The 19,834-nt window shown below is 34.5% G+C and overlaps 1 protein-coding gene across 4 annotated transcripts in view; it reads right to left on the minus strand.

Moving 5' to 3' along the window:
• Positions 1-19,834, minus strand: part of LOC140449779 (ATP-binding cassette sub-family C member 4-like) — a 119,368-nt gene that overhangs the window by 29,664 nt on the left and 69,870 nt on the right. For 3 of the 4 annotated variants that reach the window (XM_072543123.1, XM_072543126.1, XM_072543125.1), the window contains exons 4-5: positions 16,811-17,232; positions 1,836-1,992 (exon numbers count right to left, since the gene is read on the minus strand). In XM_072543123.1, the coding sequence (XP_072399224.1) occupies positions 1,836-1,992; positions 16,811-17,232 (579 nt within the window). The remainder of the gene's footprint in view (positions 1-1,835; positions 1,993-16,810; positions 17,233-19,834) is intronic. The other variant, XM_072543127.1, reaches the window with a different exon arrangement.

Consider the following 19,834-nt stretch of genomic DNA (forward strand, 5'->3'; position numbering starts at 1 on the left):
CACACTGGGGCTAGCAGACACACCTCTATGTAGGTAGTGTGAACGAGAAGACGAAACTGTAGAGCATGTCCTATGTGAATGCCCAGAGTTATCGTTAATACGAGAGTACGCGTTCGTCGAGTCCTGGCCAACACCTGCCCACATAAGAGAGATGTCTCCTGGTGACTTGTCCACCTTCCTAGAATTGGCAGGATGGACAATGAGCTAAGGGTGACAGCTCCCTGGGAGGATGCACAATGGGTCAATTGTGGCCTAAGTGCTGTGAAACTTAACTCGCCCTCCCTAGTCTACAGATACAGATACAGAACGTCAGTTAATAATTATTTTTATATTGTCCTATGACAAGAGAGATTTTGTTTCGATTTAGAGCAACTGCATATATCGTTCTGATGAGACCTTAAGAGGTTAAAATACGTATAAGCGGCTTGTAGATGCTTTGCAGTCGAAATTAAATCTTATACCGTCTTTCTGTAATAAAGAAGTTTTTCTATTTAACTCCATCTCCACATATTAACAACCTCTACAAGAATAAGGGCGAAATTCGTAATATGTTCTATCCAAAATAAACAATAGAAAAGAACTTGGGACACACTGTGAAAATACACATGGTATTTATTACCCTCAAACAGCTTATTATAGTATATTATTAGCAAAGCTGTGGCGGGTGCTAGAAGACAAGAACAATTAACCAATTTATATCATTGACATACGCGGCAGAAATACGACCTGCCACAGAGAGGACAAAAAGGATTTTAGAAACAGCAGAGGTGAAAACACTTAGAAAAATTGATGGCAAGACACTATGGGGCAGAGCTAGAAGTAGCTCTATTAGCTAGACAAATATACGACGCAGATGCAAGGTGCAGAACATCAAGAACTGGATAATAAATAGGAAAGTAGAATGGAACGATGACATAAGCTGAATAACAACAAATAGAATAGTGAAGACGATAAGAGATGGTTCCTTAATAGGAAGACGATCAGTAGGGAGACCACGAAAACGAAGAAATGACAAGTTACTGAAGGCACATTAAAAAACAGAGTCATGTCTACATAAAAAGAAGAAGAAGAAAAAAGAGGATCTGAGTTTTGGCAAATAACGATAAAAGAAGAAAATACTAAAAGCGGTAGAAATGGATGAAAATGGAAACTATCTAAGAAGAGCGTATCGAAAAGCCAACACATTGAACACATTCCAAATGAAGAAATAAGAAAAAGAATGGAAAGGATTTACTATACCGTCATCATCATTATCATCATCAGCCCATAGTCGTCCACTGCTGAACATAGGCCTCCTCGAAAAACCTTGGTACAGTTGGTACAAATCCTCTTTATGTCGTCAGTCCATGTTGTGGGTGGTTTTCCCGGGTTTCGTCTATCCGCTCTCGGTCTCCACTCCAAGATTTTTTTGGTCCACCGTAGTGGACCAATTTACAATACCGTAGATACAATAAAATCCAAACAAATTTTATGGTACGGGCACGTAATGCGAATGAAAGACGAACGATGGACAAAACAGGTGAACTATGTTCCATGGAATAGAAAAAGAAGAGAAAGACCAGCATTAGAACGGAGGGAAGGAATGAGAGGAATAATTAGACATAGAACCATAAATAACCAAGTATGGACCTAACCGAGAAAAGTGAAGATTTCTTCTGCTTGGTGTAAGTTAAACATCTACTATTTTATACATAAATTTAAGTATTAGTAGCTAATATCATCAATAATAAATAACAATCTTGAGAAATAAGAATTTGGTGCACAGGGTAACAATTCTTGGCAATAGAATGCATATTTATGACAGTAAAGGTAATATTATGCCACAAAATACTTACTTCCTGATGAATTCAATCAATTTGGCGAATGGTTTTTCCCATGTATACATTTTAATAACCTGGATTCCTGAGATAATTTCGTTCATCAGTCTTATTCTTTCGTCAGTCTTTAAAGCTGTTTTTAATCTAAATTGCGACGTCAATTTCGCCATATAAACTAAAACAAATAAAAATTAGATATAAATTTATTAACATGAACATTTTTAGAAATAAATGCATTAAAAAAAGTACTTTTTTGCAGCAATCCCGTAACATCTGCAACGGGGTAGGTTTTTGCACTTATCGAGGTATTTAGGTATCTTTCATCAATCATTATGTATCTTATTTCTAATACAAGTTTATTTTATTTCTTGTAGCAATTTCTATGTATATAATCTGTGAGCTGGTAGTTTGAACCATGTATTCATAACACCCACCTTCTGTTATTGACCGAACTTAAGCAGCCCGTCGTCCCTTTCATTCCGCACTCCCAATCCATGTTTACCAGTGCTGTTTTTAACTTTGCCTCTTCCTTCTTTTGCATTAAAATCTCCGAGTATTATCGCTTCTTCTAAATCTGCCTATCTTCTAGAGATGTTGACGACCACATTGACCCATCTTATTCTATTCACAGCAGCTTGAAATAGATCAGTTGACGTTAAACCAGTCCACTTCCTAAGATTGGCCAGCCAGGATATACGTCTACGTCCAGAGCCTCTCTTACCGTCAATCTTGCCTTGTAGAATCAACTGTAGAAGTCGTTATTTATCATTACGCATGATGTGGCCAAAGTAAGTAGATTTTGTGTTCTTCTCGGTGTTAATAATTTCTTTGTCTTTTCTTACCTTCTGGAGAATAGTTATATATGTTACTTATGTGGTGTATATATGAGACCCTCAACATACGTCGGTAGCACCACATTTCAAATACCTCTAATCGTTTTATGGCATCTTCTGTAAAGCTCTAGCTTTCTACTCCATAGAGGATGACACTAAAGACATAACATCTAAGAATTCTTATTCGTATATTAATACTTAAAGATACGTTGCAGAGAATCTTCCTAAGGATGTTGAAAGAGCTTCTTACTTATTAAATATGAGTCTTTATTTTATAGCTGTGATCCCAAATATCCTTAATATTGCAGCCCAAATAGCATATTTTTTCCACTCTTTCTAACGGTGTATCGCCTATTATAACTTGGGCGTTTATGTTGGTGTTCTTACTTATGATCATTATTTTTGTCTTCTTGCAATTTAGTTTTAGGCCGTATTTGTTACATGTTTTTGTAAAGTAATCCATCATCCTTTAAAGCCCTTGCGCACTATCTGCAGCAACACTGTATCGTCTGCATATCTAATATTGTTTATAACTTGGCCATTTACAGTAATCCCATCTTATGATTCGTCTAAGGCTTCTCTAAAGATTTTTTCAGAGTATATGTTCAATAATGCCGGTGACGATATGCAACCCTGTCTAACTCCTTTTTCGACTGTGAAGATCTCGGACAGTTCGTTTTCTAATCACACTGTTGCTTTTTGTTGGAGATATAAGTTTGAGATAAGTCTTATATCTTTAACATCGAGCCCTGATGTTCTTTTAATTCAGGTGTATATGCGCGAGTGAAGTATTTTAAGTACATGTTTCATCAAAGTAATTGATCTATGTTCTTGACATTTTCTGGCTTTTTTAGAAGTAGAATGAATATTGATAGTAGCCAGTCTTTTGGTAAGTAACCCGTCTCGTAGATATTGTTGAATAGCTTCGTAAGAGCTGTAATTTGATGTGCCTCTAATAGCTTTAAATTTCATCATGCACCTCATCAGGTTCTGGTGATTTCCCATCTTTAATCCGCTTAATGGCCATAGTTACTTCTTTGTTTGTTATATCTGGGCCGTAGGGATTGTTTATTTGAGTTGGACTTCGTGCTGCATCTTTGAATAATTCTTGCATATATTCTTTCTATCTTCGTAATTTATCTTAAATGGTAGTCAAAATGTGGTTTCCAATGTTTATAACTATACCTGTATTGCGTTGTTTTCTGGTGTTCTGTACCTCTTTAATTTTTTTGTGTATATGGACATCGTCACATTTGCGTTGTAGTGTTTCAATTTCCGTACATTTTTCCGTCAGAAATGCTTCTTTTGCTCCTTTTATCTCCTTTCTTCTTTTTAGAGTGCTGTCTCCCTACGGAGGTTAGCAATCCTAATGGCTATTTTTATTTTTGAGCTTCTTCAGATTCTTCAACCATAAGTTCTGCCTTCGGCCAACAGATCTTCTTCCTTGAATTTTTCCCTGTATGATGAGTCTCAAAATTTCATATTTTGGTTCCCTCATCACGTGGCCTAGGTATTCCAGTTTTCTGGTTTGTATAGTGGTGATTAGTTCTGTTTCTTTACCAACCCTCTCCGGTACTTCTTTATTTGTAATTCTATCAGTCCATGATATTTTTAATACTCTGCGGTATAACCAGAGTTCGAAAGCCTCGATTCTTTTTAAATTGCATTATTTAAATGTCCAACTCTCAGCTCCATATAATAATATTGAAAATATATAACAGCGAATGGATCTCCAAATTTAGATTTTTGCACGTTAGGAGTGGCTTCATTCGTATAAATGCTGATCTGGCAATCTCTATTCGCCTGTTTATTTTTGCATTATGATCATTGGTTTCATTGATCTCCCAAGTACTGATATTTTTCTACTTGTTCTATCACGTTACCATTGATTGTCAATAGGTGATGTATATTTTGTGGTCTTTTTTTAATTAGCATGTACTCCGTTTTTTTAGCGATTATAGTAATTCCCATCTCAGCCTATCGATAAGATATTGTAGTTTTTATTACTGTATTCTTTTTCTGAATCAATTATATTTTGAATTAGACTGAAAATGCTACGTAACATCTTTCATCTAAAGGAGATGTTTTAAACAAGTTCGCTACTTGGACAGCTTTCATCAAGTTTACCAATTTATTACTTGCTATAAATTGTCGTGCACATTATAATTTTTTAAATCATTTGACACTTTTTTTAAAAGTGCACGACAATTTATAGCAAGTAATAAATTGGTAAACTTGATGAAAGCTGTCCAAGTAGCGAACTCGTTTAAAACATGTCCTTTAGATGAAAGATGTTACGTAGCGTTTTCAGTCTAATTCAAAAGATGTTATAGATCTTCTATACTCGTTGCCATGATCACAGTGTCGTCTGCATATCGTAAGTTGTTAATTAATTTTCCGTTAACGGTAACTCCCGCTTTGATATTATTGATAATTATCTCCTTTAGTATAGTCTTATGCAACTTTTTGTATTCGTTGTCATTTCTACCTATGGCATTATCATGGCTATGGCTATTTCATGTTTTTTCGTGAGTTGCATTAAGACTTAGATCCCTATAGAACTGTTCAATTTCAATATCGGGTTTATTCGCTATTGGAGCATAGACCTGTATAATATTGATATTGATTAAGCCTCCATGCAGTTGTAAAAGTAGTCTATGATTTGAGTGATATACCATATTTGTAATACTTTTTTCTATAGCTAGAACATCAGATGAGTCAATTATGATGCTAACAATATATATATGGTGTATTATCTTTAGAATGAAACATCAGATATAGTACCTCAGATTTGAAATTAGCTTCCCACTAAGCTTTGTTGTTGTTGTTTTTATTTTTCTCTCTTTTTATTAGGCAATTCTGCGGCTTCTGTTTTCTTGGACTGTGCCTACATGATATTTTTTCTCTCCATCTTTTACATGGTCAGACCACAATTATTTGACCCAATAATCATTCTGTCTATTTGATTGCTGTCTTCTTTTTTCTATTAAGTATTTTTTTATTCGCCTATTAACCGTCATAAGTCACTTCTGGAGTGACGAAATACGTGTAATAGTAAACTTTAAGCGTCCTTTTCAATTAATGTTTTTTGTTCTGTAAAAAATAATAAAATATTCGCTCTCATGATTTATGACAAAAATTTGAACGAAGGGAGTTCATCATCATCACTGGCTCGACACAACCTTTTTTGGGTCTTGGCCTGTTCCAGGATTCTTCTCCATTCTGATCTGTTTCGTGTTTTTTTTCTCCAGTTTTTTATTTTTAAGGTTGTTATATCATTTTCTATTTGTTCTAAGTATCTCAGTTTCGGTCTTCCTCTTGTTCTTTTTCCTACTGGCATCTATTTGAATATTTTGTTTGGTATTTCGCCTTCTTCCATTCTTTCTACATGTCCTATCCAACGCAGCCGTCCTATTTTAATGAATGTGATAATATCCGGATCCTGGTGTATTTTGTATAGTTCAGAGTTGTATCGTCTTCGCCATATTCCGTTTTCTTTTGTGCCCTTATATATGTGTCGCAAGATTTTTCTTTCGAAGGTGGCTAACAACGTTTCCTCTCTTTTAGTGAGTGTCCAGGTTTCTGAGCCATATGTGAGTACCGTTCTTATTAGGGTTTTATATATTTGGCATTTTGTCTTTCTTGCGACGTTATCTGATCTTAGTTGTCTAATTAACCCATGGTAACATTTATTTGCAATAAATATTCGCCTCTTCACTTCCTCCGTAACGTTATTATCAGACGTGACTAGGGATCCCAAGTATATAAAGTTTTTTACCCCCTCTATGTTGTATTCTCCTATTGTTATATTTTGTGGCTGCCTTATTTCTGCGTTTTTACTTACCTGCATATATTTTGTTTTGGTCTGATTGATTTTAAGACCACTATTTTGTGCAGCTCGTTCTATTTGGTTGTATGCCTCTATCATTTTTCTTCTTGATCTTGCGATTATGTCAACATCATCTGCAAATGCTAGTATTTGCACGCTTTTATTAATGATTGTTCCTCGTGTATTGACTGTTGTGTCCCTCAGTATTTTCTCGAGTACGATGTTGAACAAGATGCATGATAGAGCGTCTCCCTGGCGTAGTCCCTTTTTCACATCTATTGTTTCCGTTAATTCATTTTATATCCGGATTCTACTTTCTACTTTTAGAGATTCTTTTATCAGTTCTATTAGTTGTGTTGGTATATTAAATTCTTTCATTGCTTTTATTAAGAATTCTCGGTTTATATTGTCATATGCGCTTTCAAAGTCTATGAAGAGATGATGTGTTTCGATGTTATATTTACTTGTTTTTTCGAGGATCTGTCGCAGAACAAATATCTGGTCTATTGTTGACTTCTGTCTACAGAAGCGACTTTGGTATTTGCCAACTATTTTTTCAGCCTGTGGTCTAAGTCTTTCATAAATGACATTGGACATTATTTTGTATGCTGCATTCAGCAGCGTGATTCCACGGTAGTTTCCACATTCTAACTGATTTTATTTTTTATGTAATGGTACAATAATACCGCTATTCCACTCCGTTGGTAGCTGTTTATTCGACCATATCTTTGTTATCAATTCATGTATTATTTTTTGTAGTGCGTCTCCTCCTTCCTTTAGTAACTCCGATGCTATTTGGTCCGATCCCGGTGCTTTATTGTTCTTTAATTTTTCTACTGCTGCTCTAATCTCGGCTATTGTTGGTGGAGTCTTTTCTCTGTTGTCTGCTTGGTCTAATGGTATGTCAGGGGTCGTCTCTCTCTGATCTCCTTCAAACTTTTCCGTAAAATGTTCTGTCCATCTACTTAGTATCTCTTGCTGTTCTGTCAATATATTACCTTCCTTATCTCTACACATCGTTGTTCTCAGTTTGAAGTCTTTTCTGCTTTTGTTTAGTCTCTGATAAAATTTTCTTGTCTCTGTTTATTTACTTAGTTCTTGTAGTTCTTGAAGTTCTTTGTTCATATATTCTCTCTTTTTTCTTCGGTGAGTTTTCTTTTCTTCTTTGCGTAGTCGTTTATATTCTTCCTCTGCTTGTCTGGTTCTGTGCCCCTGTTGCATCAGTAAATATGCTCTGTTTTTTTTGTCTGTGATGATCTGACATTCCTTGTCAAACCAGTCATTCGTTCTTGTTTTTCTTTCTCTACCTTTTATGCCTAGTACTTCTTTAGCTGCCTCTTTTATTAGGTCTCTCTTCATGTGTTATTCTGTTTTCTAGTTTGTTGTTTATCTTTTCTTTATACTCTTTATTTTTGTTTGTTTCTTTGAGTCTTTCTACCTTGTATCGTTCATGTTTAGAGCCTCTTTCCTTTTTGATGTTTGAAATTCTAGCCCTTACCCTACTTTCGACCAGGTAGTGATCAGAATCCGCATTTGCCCCTCTTCTGGTGCGGACGTTTATTATATTCGATTTGTGTCTCGAGTCTACAATAACATGATCTATCATATTTACTGTAAGTCCATCCGGGGATTTCCAGGTACCTTTGTGTATATCTTTGCGAGCGAAGTACGTGCTGGCAATCACCATGTTAAGTGATCTTGCTAGGTTTATTAACCTATTGCCATTGTCATTTGATTGCTCATGGAGACTGTGCCTACCTATTGTGGGTTAGAATTGCTGTTCTTTTCCAACTTTGGCGTTTAGGTCTCCATAGATTATTTTTATATCATTTTTTGGGCATAACTGATATGCGGACTCTAATTCGTCATAAAACTCTTCTTTAATTTCCTCTTCTTTTTCTTCTGTCGAGGCATGCGCATTAATTAGACTGTAGTTAAAGAAACGACCTTTAACTCTTAAAATGCACATTCTTGGACTAATGGCTCTGAAATATCTTATAGTATGCTTTACTCTCTTGTTTACTATGAATCCTGTGCCCAAGACGTGATCTTTAGGATCGCAGCTGTAGAAAATCGTATGGCTTCTTTTTTCCATTACATTGTTTCCAATCCACCTCATTTCTTGTATGGCAGTTATGTCTATTTTGTATTTGTCTAGTTCATTTAGGAGATTTTGGAGAGCTCCCAATCTATATAAGGTACGAATATTCCATGTCGCAACCCTCAAATCGTGTTCCTTTTTCTCGCACAGTCGTCGTCGTTTGATCAGTCCGGCTTCTCTTCCTTCAACGTTCATAACTCATGGTTTTTCTAGGAGAAGGTAGTTAACCTTCAGCCCAACCCCCTATTCGTCAACGGACCAAGACTCCCTTCTTCGTCAGCCCTGACCCCACCTTCCACTGGGGGTTGGTTACCCAATCTCCAGTGGGGTTGCTCAGGTTACCGGCGTGTACCGCCTTGGAGGTGAAGATAGGAATTGAGTAGGATAGGCTAAGTGATGCCAACAGGATACGGCATCATGTATTGCGCCTCACTACCCCCTTTACACACCAACGAAGGGAGTTACTGTAACATTTTATGCAAGTAATTGTACCAGCACTGAACGCTTTACTTAACCTAACGAGGCTTGGTTTCAGCAAGATGGAGCAGCGGCTTACAATATTCGAGAAGTCGGTCATTGCTTAATGAAATATTTAACGATACATGGATAGCTAATAAAGTCAGTTTCTCTGACCACCAAGATCCCCACAATGGACACCGTTAGATTACTAGGTTTGGGGATATATTAAAAATAAGGTATTCTCTAAACCTGTTACTTCTAAAGAAGATATGATAAATAAAGTCCTTTAAGTTTTTAACCAAGTAGATCAAGAACCAATATCAACAGCTACTAATGAAAAGCTGATTAAAAGAGTTCATAAATGTTTGGAAGTTGATAGGCAACATTTTAAACATTTATTACATTAATAAGCTAGTGCCTATTTTCTTTGATAGTATATTTTGAATTAATCAAGGTTTAACCTACAATATGAAAGTTGTAAATTAACACAAAATAGTCTATAAAAAAAATTTTGTGAAAAAAGTATATAAAGATAATTTATTTAAAAACTTTAAGAGATAGGTATTGGAATACTAATACAAATGGATAGTTAGAAATGTATTTTTCTAAAATAATGAATCACATACAGGGAGTGTGAAAAAAGTAATTAGGCGAAATTTGGGATGCCGGTTTTATGCCAATGTTGACTGCACCCTGTATAATTAAAAAGGCAACTTTATACAGCAAACGATAAAGCTGCATGTGTCTTTTAAGTTTCTAAGGATTTTAATTTTTTATTCAGGTTGCATAAAAGGATATTGAAGTTGATATAAATCGTAAAAAAGTGCAATTTTCCTTTAAAAACCATTATAACTCAGAAACAGTTAACAAGAGGAATAGGGAAGTATTAACAAAAATGTTCAGAATAGAGAATAGAGAGCAATGGAAGAGGCGATAGATTATAGCAGTTCTGTCAAGAACATGACATGATAATGGCAAATACATGGTTCAAATTACACAAAAGAAGGTTATACACATGGAGGGGACCAGGAGATAATTCACTACATATGATTAGAAATCAGATAGACTATATTCTGGTAAACAAGAGATTTAAGAACGGCGTCACCAGAGTAACGACATATCCTGGTGCAGATATCGGTCCAGACCATAATCCTGTAATAACTGACATCAAAGTGAAGCTCAAAAAAGTCCAAGAAAGCCCTAAAACACCAAAATTAAATATCCCAATATCCAACAAAATGTTAATAGAAAATGACTTAAACAATGAAATTCGTCGGGAAAAATGATAATAGACGAACATGAAATTCGAACAACTTGGTGTAATTATATAAGTGAACTGTATAATGATGATAGACCCGAAGAGCTGGAGACTTTAGTTGAAGGTGAAGGACCAGAAATACTAAAATCAGAAATACTGCATGCTATGAAGTTAGCAAAGAACAAGAAAGCCGTTAGCCCTCATAACATACCGACAGAGATGTTAAAGCTTATAAATGAGGAAAACATTGGAATACTGGTCAAGCTTTTCAATGATGTTTATTCGACTGGTGATATCCCTGAAGATTGGTTAAAGTCCGAATTCATAACACTACCAAAAAAACAACGTCCGAAAAACTGTAGCTATTATAGAATAAGCCTTATGAGCCACACTTTGAAAATATTTCTACGCATCATCCACAGTAGAATCAGAGATAAATGTGAAGAAGACCAGGATGAAACACAATTTGGCTTCAGAAATGGACTGGGAACTCGGGACGCCCTCTTTGCACTAAATGTATTACTGCAGAAATGTCGAGATCAAAGGAAAGACGTCTTTGCTGTATTTCTTGACTATGAAAAGGCCTTTGATATAGTGCAGCATCTCAAATTAATTACAATATTAAAAGATAAAGGAGTTGATAGTCAAGACATACGATTCATAGAAAAGTTATACTTGCGTCAAACAGCGACAGCTCGCATAAACGGAAAATAAACAGAAATATGTAAAATACAAAGAGGTGTCAGACAGGGTTGTATACTATCCCCACTGTTATTTAATTTATATTCAGATAGAATATTTAAAGAAGCGCTGCATAATTTGGAATGGGGCGTGAAAGGTAATGGAATTCTGATAAATACAATCAGATATGCAGACGATACAGTTATTTTAAGTGATGAACCTAGTGATGGCCTAAACATAAATTGTTCAAAAACAAAACACATGGTGTTTAGCCGTTTAGCACATCAAGATGCACGATTATATGTTGATGGTCATATAATTCAAAGAGTGTCCAGTTTTAATTATCTTGGTTGCCATATTACTGAACAACTAGATCCAGATCAAGAGATAAAACGTAGAATCGAGATAGCCCGCACGACATTTTTTAAAAATGAAGTTATTCTTCTGTAATGATAACTTGCAACTTCAACTTCGAAAGCGCATGGTTAAATGCTACATTTGGTCAGTCCTCTTATACGCTGTCGAAGCATGGACATTAAATATATCCACCATTAATCGTCTGGAGGTCTTTGAAATGTGGCTGCACAGACGTATACTAAAAATTCCATGGACGGCTATGCTGACAAATGTGGCAGTCCTTGAGAGAGCAAATGCTCCTCGCGAGCTGCTTGATAACATCAAATGTAGAAAGATGACCTATTTTGGACACGTAGTAAGGGGAGACCGATATAATATTGTTCAACTTATTATGATGGGTAAAATCGAAGGACGCAGAGGAATTGGTAGAAAGCAGGCCTCTTGGTTGAAGAATATCAGGGAGTGGACAGGAATGAGGAAAGCTGAGCAACTCTTTAGAATAGCTCAAGACAGAGACAGTTTCGCCATGTTAATCGCCAACGTCAAGGGTACTTGATAGGGCACGTTAAGAAGAAGATTCAGGTTGCATAAAAGGATACTGAAGTTGATATAAATCGTAAAAAAGTGCAATTTTCCTTTAAAAACCATTATAACTCAGAAACAGTTAACAAGAGAAATAGGGAAGTATTAACAAAAATGTTCAGAATAAGGTGAATCTTTCTAAAATTAAAAAATATGCAGAGTGTTCTATTAAAAAAACGAAGTTATGAGGTATAACCGGAAATAGAAAATAGATTAAAATATTTTCATTAAATAGTTCACTCTTGAAAACCCCTTTAATCCAATTTTCATGATTCAGTTATATTTAGTTCTCGGGATATTTCTTATCGGTCGTTTATCTGTCGCACCGTGTATAGGATGAGACGATTTAAAATACATGTTATAACATATTAATACGTGGAGTAGCCGAACATATACGATGTTATACTAATAGTAATTGAATCGGTTATTTCGAAAAGGCCACAACTCCAGAAATATTAATTTTACAGGAAACGACAAAAACGTTTCATTTTGGTATTAATGAAGATATCTTTCTCTTTTCGGAGTAAAGTCTCAAAATTTCATGCATGACGAAGTTTTATTAATAAATCCAACATAAAAAAGATAGGTATACTGTAAAAAATAATTTAGTTCTTGGAGTTGTGCCCTTTTCCAAACAAACACTGATGATTTTATGATTAATAATAGAAAACTCCAATATTATTAAAAAAAAATTTATTAGGTGGCAAAAAAATATGTTGAAGGTTAAGAAATAGTCTTTTAGTAATCTTCCTCTGGTGGTTCATCACTATTAAGGTCGTGGCATATTATCGTGCACGTTGCGTTTCCAGCACATAGCGTTTAGTTTCCGAAAAATATAATTTAAATGGTTTTAAATATGAATAACGCACACTGTCCGGGACATAGGTCGTAACCGGTTGGTAAGGATAATGTGCATTAGATGTCCGTCGTTCTCCCCTTGTTGTTTATTTAGGAACTTGTTTGATTTTGATATATGTAGAGTATTAAAAAAAATAATTTTCGAGGCTATTTTGTCATTTATGCATGTGTTTTTATTGCTTTGTGACAATTAATCACGGAAGTGATAAACAATTATGACTTTTGTACGGAAGTGATACCTCTTCTTTTTAAAAATACTTTTTGGTTTGATATGTATGGCTTCGTTAAATGTAGTATTTTGTTTTTTAACTGAAGGTGAAATTAAATTTAAAACATATTTAAACTGAATCCTATTCATTCTAAAATAATTGTTAAACCTATTAATTATTATTAAATTCCTATTAAAAACAGCCTCGAAAATTATTTTTTTTTTAAATACTCTGTATCAAAATCAAACAAAGACTTAAATAAAAAACAAGGGGAAAACGACGGGTATCTAATTAAAATTATCCTTACAAACCGGTTACGACTCGTTACGCAGCCGTCGGCATCAGTAAAATATTGTGTTCGAATATACTGAACAAGTGTCTGAAACGCAATGTTCCGGACAGTGTGCGTTGTTCATATTTAAAACCATTTAAATTATATTTTTCGGAAACGATATGTGCTGGAAACGCAACGTGCACGATATGCCACGACCTTTAGTGGTAGGCCATAAAATCAGCTCATTATAAAAAAACATTATGTCTTCTGGCACATATTGTACAAGTTTTTTGATGTTCATTTTTTTTCGAATTAATAGGAATTTTTTCTGTGTAAGCAGACTCTGTTGGCAAACTAGGACAAACTGCAGCTGGTTTTCCCAAGGAAAATTCATGAAACATAAGCCCATCGATAAATGGACGTACTTTAACAATTCCTGGTTTTTTGTTGTCATGTTCGAACTCATTATATTGAGAAATTTGAAAAGTTGTTTTCTCATGTTTGGTTTTTTTCCCATAGGAGTCAATGGAGAGTAAGGTTTTCTTATAATGCATGGGCCACCATTTTTTGAATTCCAAAAAATTGTTTCATTTTTTACCAGTTCTATAGAAAAAAGTGATTTTCTTGACTTTTTTTTTTTATCAATTCGTAATATTCTTCGGGAAGAAAAATTCGGTCCTGCTTGCAAATGAGTCTTTTTGCTACACCGAAGTCTCTATCGCACGGGAGGAATGACCTCTGATTGAAAAATAATGAAAAATGTGAAAGTGGGCCTCGCCCTCGTGATAGGAAAAAAATTTAGCTTCTTCTATTTTTAAGTTGTGTATACTGAATTCAAAAACCCATAACTGCTGATAATAAAAAAATTCCTATACAGGTATGTCAGGTATAGGCAAATTTTACATATGGAGATTCCTAGTATCTCGTCTGTCTCTGAAGAAAGTTTTTTAATCTGCTCCAGTTTTTTATAAAATTTCTTTTATTTTTGCCCTATTTTTGTGAACTAGTTGTTCTGTAACAGCAACTCGTTTTGCAATGTCGTTGAGAGTGGTACTTTTAACTTTCTGGCCAACTTCTTCACAAGCAGAACATACACCAACTTGAGGACGACCAAAAGAGTATGTAAAATTTTCATGAAATTACTTCAAATAAAAACTGTATTTCACTTTAGATTCCGGAAATTTTTCGATAAACATTTTATGCATTTGTTTGACATCCAAAGTAGCAGGTAAATACTTTTTTAATATATTAGCATAATGGACTTTCTTTACGTCAAACGATTGTATGTGCTCACGTATTTGAAAGCATAATTCATCTGGTCACCAATTATGCCTAGATTTAACAGACTTACCTCTGTTATCTCTTGGAGTGGATCCAGTCACTAGTAGGTGGCATAATCTTCTAACATGCTTTTCTCCAACACCATATAAACTTAAGAAAGCTTTCTTATATACTTGCTTACGTACTCCTTTTAAACAAACATGAAACAAAAAATTATTGGGTCTCTCAATACGTTTAATGGAATTCTCAGATTTTCTCATTCTCTTAATGGGAGTTACTTCGATCATATTTTGTAAGTATGAGCCTTGTGAGTTTTTGTCATCAAAGTCATGCAACGATGTAAACAATGCATTCTTGTCCATTTCCGAAGAATGTTCACAACACTTCTTGCGACAAGTACAGTCGATTCCAGTTTTTCGCGCCATAACTTGTTTTCCCACGTGATTAATATGGGCTTGGCCCTTAACTTTAGCCTTCTTATTAACTTCACTTTTATACAGGGTCCGATTAATAATACCTTTCTTTCTTTCCTTTGTTTATTTTTAATTATGACACTGGTTTCAATATCAGAGCTACTCATTTTTGTATAACAATACACAATGGAACCTAATCGTACTAAAAATAATCGTCAACTGGTCTAGGAAACTAGGAAGGTCCGCGACCGTAACCACTAAATCACATGTTCGGCGCGCGCAGTTTGTTTCGAGAGAAGTGGCCTTTTCAAAATAAACAGAGAAATATGGCTGTCAAGATTAATAGTAACGAACAGCGGAGATGTGGCGTTTTCACGTGTAATAAAGCTTCAAGGATATTCTGAACAAAATGGTGCAGTTGACTCATTTTGTGAAATTAATGGAGATGTGGCCTTTTCGAAAGAACACATTCAATTAATCTCAGGGCTTTTAGGGTTTATTGAAGTTATACTTCTATACGCGCGCTCCACGTTGGAAATTTGTATGGGAGTGAATCTGTGAAACCATTACATATGTAAGATAATGAGTAAGAGAGAGACAGAAGATATATTTTCTCTCTCTTCCTCTCTCGAATATAAAAATGTTCCTTTTGTATATATATTTAATATTATATATATATTATATATATATATATATATATATATATATATATATATATATACATATAATATTACATATATAATAAAATATTTATTAATATTATTATTTATGTGATATGTTTTGTATTATTTATTAAATGTTCATAATTAAATTAGTCTTTTGTATTTCAAAATAATAATCTCAATAAATCACTGTATGACCCAGAACTGTCAATTTTGAAATACGTTTGTGTCATGTCCTCGGTAGTATAGTAGTCAGTATCCCAGCCTGTCACGCGGGAGACCGGGGTTCGATTCCCAGTCGGGGAGGACTTTTTATTAATATTATTACATGGTAAATTAAAAACATACGTAAGTAGAAAAGTTATGTATATTATTGTCATTTTTAAATACTTATGAATATTGCATTTTAATTTATATTGTATTATTATATTGAATTATGTTGCACTGTATTCTAGTGTATTTTTTATGTATATTATTGTCATTTTTAAATACTTATAAATATTGCATTTTAAATTGTATTGTATTATTATATTAAATTATGTTGCAGTGTATTGTATTTTTATATTAATAACAAAATAAACAATGAATTTTACTGCAGAGTATGTGTAAAAAATCTTTGCAGTCAACTCCTTTCATAAATATATGAAAATAAAAATATACATTTTCATCAAAATATTGATTCAATCCTTCATTTACTATACTCCTATTACAGGTCAAATATTGTTTATTAATTGTTAGTAAGTTGTTATTAATTCTGTTTCTCTTTCTGCTATGTCTTACCTATAGCATTACATATGTAATGATTGTACAGATTGACTCCCAAATAAATTTGTAACGGCGAATGCGTGTATAGAAGTGTAACTTCTACAGGCAGTCCCACTGGACTGCCACACCCGTTTTTTTTATAATGAAAATTACGATGATTCGATAAAGCTGTATAATCCTGTTTTTTTTACAAAAGCTAAACGTTAACTCACTAAATATAATTCGAATACTGTCTTTTTGTATTCTATTCACATCTTTAAACTAAATTCTTTACAAAACGGTCATACAACTCATTTCAATGGTCCATTTTTATAGGACTCTCGAAGTGCCACATGTTGTAGTTCGAAAATAATATTACGGCTCGCCCTCCAGAGACGCATACAATGTTTTAATTAATTTTTGTATGTATATTGTGATATTTATTTACTTACCTTGTGCAGGAACAAAGCACAATAAGAACATCATTCCAGACAAACCAGCTAGACCAGTTTCCTTATAAAGTAAAATAGCACAAACGACTCCAACACAAGGTGATAACCAAAGATAATGAATATGTTGGCCACTAAAGTCGAATCTTCCCACATCGTTCGATAATAAATTTACCATCTGACCGACGGTGGTTTCTGATAAAGCTGTTTTACTTAGTTTTAGGGCTTTTCTGTATATTATAGCACATGCTGCTACTCTTATTTTCATTCCTAAAACCATAACTCTTAACTGATAATGATGTATGCTCACTACTTGAGCAAATGTGACAATAATTAAAGTAATGGCACAAACCACAATATTATCGCTTTTGACGCCATCTTGGAAGTACGAGACCAGCTTTGATATCAAGAATGGTTGAGCTATTCTGGAAATAGAAGAAAATTATTTAAATGTGTATGTAGACAAAATTGATTCTTAAGTACATGTATTTACTGTCGTTCAATATGCAACTCCTAATTATTAGTTTTAATCTTACTTAAAAGATTTGACATTTTTATATGTCCCAGTGGATTTTAAAAAATCTGCTGGCGTCTGTTTGTCCCCAATCGCATGTTATTTGAATGCATCCGTATTTTTAGACATTGTAGTACGTGAAGACGTGATGTGTACGCAACCTACACATCACGTCTTTATCAATACTAAATATTGATAAAGATTCTTGTCCTGTAGATAATTTTCTAAAATTATTTTCGCGTAGTTTATTTATGAATACTGCTTCCTACACAAACCAAAGAATAGCAGTACTTCCGAAAAAGAGAAATATAAAATTAAATACGAAAAAAATAGATATGTACTAAATAATGACGGTAATTGTACTATGGATATGTGTTACAATAAAGTACCATCTATTTCACACTACTGGTCAAAAAACGAATCACTTTCGAATTCCCTCAGAAAAAAAGTTATTTCAAGAGATCGCTCTTTACTTCTACTATCTAATTCCTACTATAATAATCCTGAAAGAAATGGTAATACATCAGAAACATACTACATCGATAAAATGAATTCTAGTTTGAAACAAACTTTTGTAAAGGAAAAGGACTGAGAGTTCCCATCAGTCCATCGACGAATCAATGACTAATTTCAATCTGCCCTGTAGCAGTATCTTCTTATAAATCCAGTAAAAAGAGGTACCAAACATTTTGCACGAGAGATCGAAGCCTTACACGGAAACGTTTCTAGGAGAATATCAGGCAGGATTCAGGCGTGGACGTTTAACCATTAATCAGATCTTTACACTACGACAAATCCTAGAAAAAGCGCACGAGTTTAACATAGATATGTATCATATTTTTGTCGATTTTAAAGCGGCATATGACAGTGTCTTAAGACCAAGTCTTTACAACGCTAGGAATGAGTTAGGAATTCCAAAAAAACTCACATGTTTGATAAAAGTGACAATGGAAAAGATGTTATCAGCAGTAAAAATTCAAAACGACCAGTCAACCCCATTTGAAATACATAGGGGGTTAAGGCAGGGAGATGCGCTGGCGTGTCAACTTTTTAATGTCGCCTTAGAAAAAGTACGAGACGCTAATTTAGATAGCAGGAAAACAATATTTAATAGATCAGTCCAAATTCTAGCATATGCAGACGACGTGGACATTATAACAAGAACCAGGGCGAGAACTGTGGAAATCCTAACCGAGCTATTAGCAGCAGAAGAACGAATAGGGTTACATATAAATCGAAATAAAACCAAATTAATGGCGACTAACACAAACACAAGAGCTGAAAATGTTGACGCAGATTTAATCATCAATGACCAAAACTTCGAAGCAGTCACAGAGTTTATATATCTAGGGACATCGGTTAACCCCAATAATAACACATCTTAGGAAATAAAAAGGCGAATAATAATTGCAAACAGGTGTTATCTTGGTCTATTAAAGTACTTAGCTAACAAACGTCTGTCTCACAAAACTCGTATAAGGCTGTATAGAACACTGATAATCCCTGGTCTCACATATGTATCAGAGACATGGACGCTAACTAAAACAGATGAATCCGCTCTATCGATTTTTGAAAGAAAGGTGCTACGCAAGATATTCGGAGCGGTCTGTGAGAACGGAATATGGAGGCGTAGATATAACTTTGAACTGCAGAATATCTACAAGCATACGTTTGGTGGGAATCAGAAGACGGAGTAGACCAAAGCTGAGGTGGATGGACGGAGTAACACAAAATACCGAGAAGATCGGAGTCGGCAACTGGAAAATGCAAGCAAGGGACAAAACAGAATGGTGTAGAAAGCTTGAGAAGGTCGAGGCCCTATAAGGGCTGTAGCACCAAGATGATGATAGAAAAGAGGTATAAAAATGTGGCAACGAAGTGATTATTTCATAGGATATATAGGGTTTCAATATTTACTCGGGAAAAGAATCCACACCAACAACTGGAACTCTAGGAGAACGAGTTGTTGAAACTCTAGCCAACACCATACGTCACAAGATGTATGTCTATGCTTTAATAGATTTTTCAATTCGTTCAACCTACTAAACACCCTAAATTTTCCATGTTTAGGAATCTACATGGTCAATCAGGTATACGGAGCTAAATTTAAAAATAAAAAAATGTTAAGGGGTGATATGGAGTTTTTAGTTTCATCCGAAGAAATCTTAGTGACTAAATGGAAAGATACGAAAGAAGTTATGCTAATGTCAAATTGTCACAGTGAAACTGTTGGAATTAGCTGGAATTTCTTATAAGAAAAAGCTGAAAACTGGAGAGAAAGCTGAGTTCACTTGTCCAGAAACTATTATTTTTTAGAATAATCTTATGGGAGGAGTAGATCTTGAAGTGTCTTCTTCTTCTTCCTATGCCGTTTCAAATTTTCACTTTTGAATTTTCTGGTGACACTAGCAGAACAGCCAATTGAATTAGGAAGAACGAAATCAAATGTAAACAGACGAATAAATGGCCGTTCTGGAAGAATATCTAAACGACAGAAACAGATGATCAACGTT

This window comes from Diabrotica undecimpunctata, chromosome 9 (assembly GCF_040954645.1).
Source record: "Diabrotica undecimpunctata isolate CICGRU chromosome 9, icDiaUnde3, whole genome shotgun sequence".
In the NCBI taxonomy this organism is placed as follows: domain Eukaryota; kingdom Metazoa; phylum Arthropoda; class Insecta; order Coleoptera; family Chrysomelidae; genus Diabrotica; species Diabrotica undecimpunctata.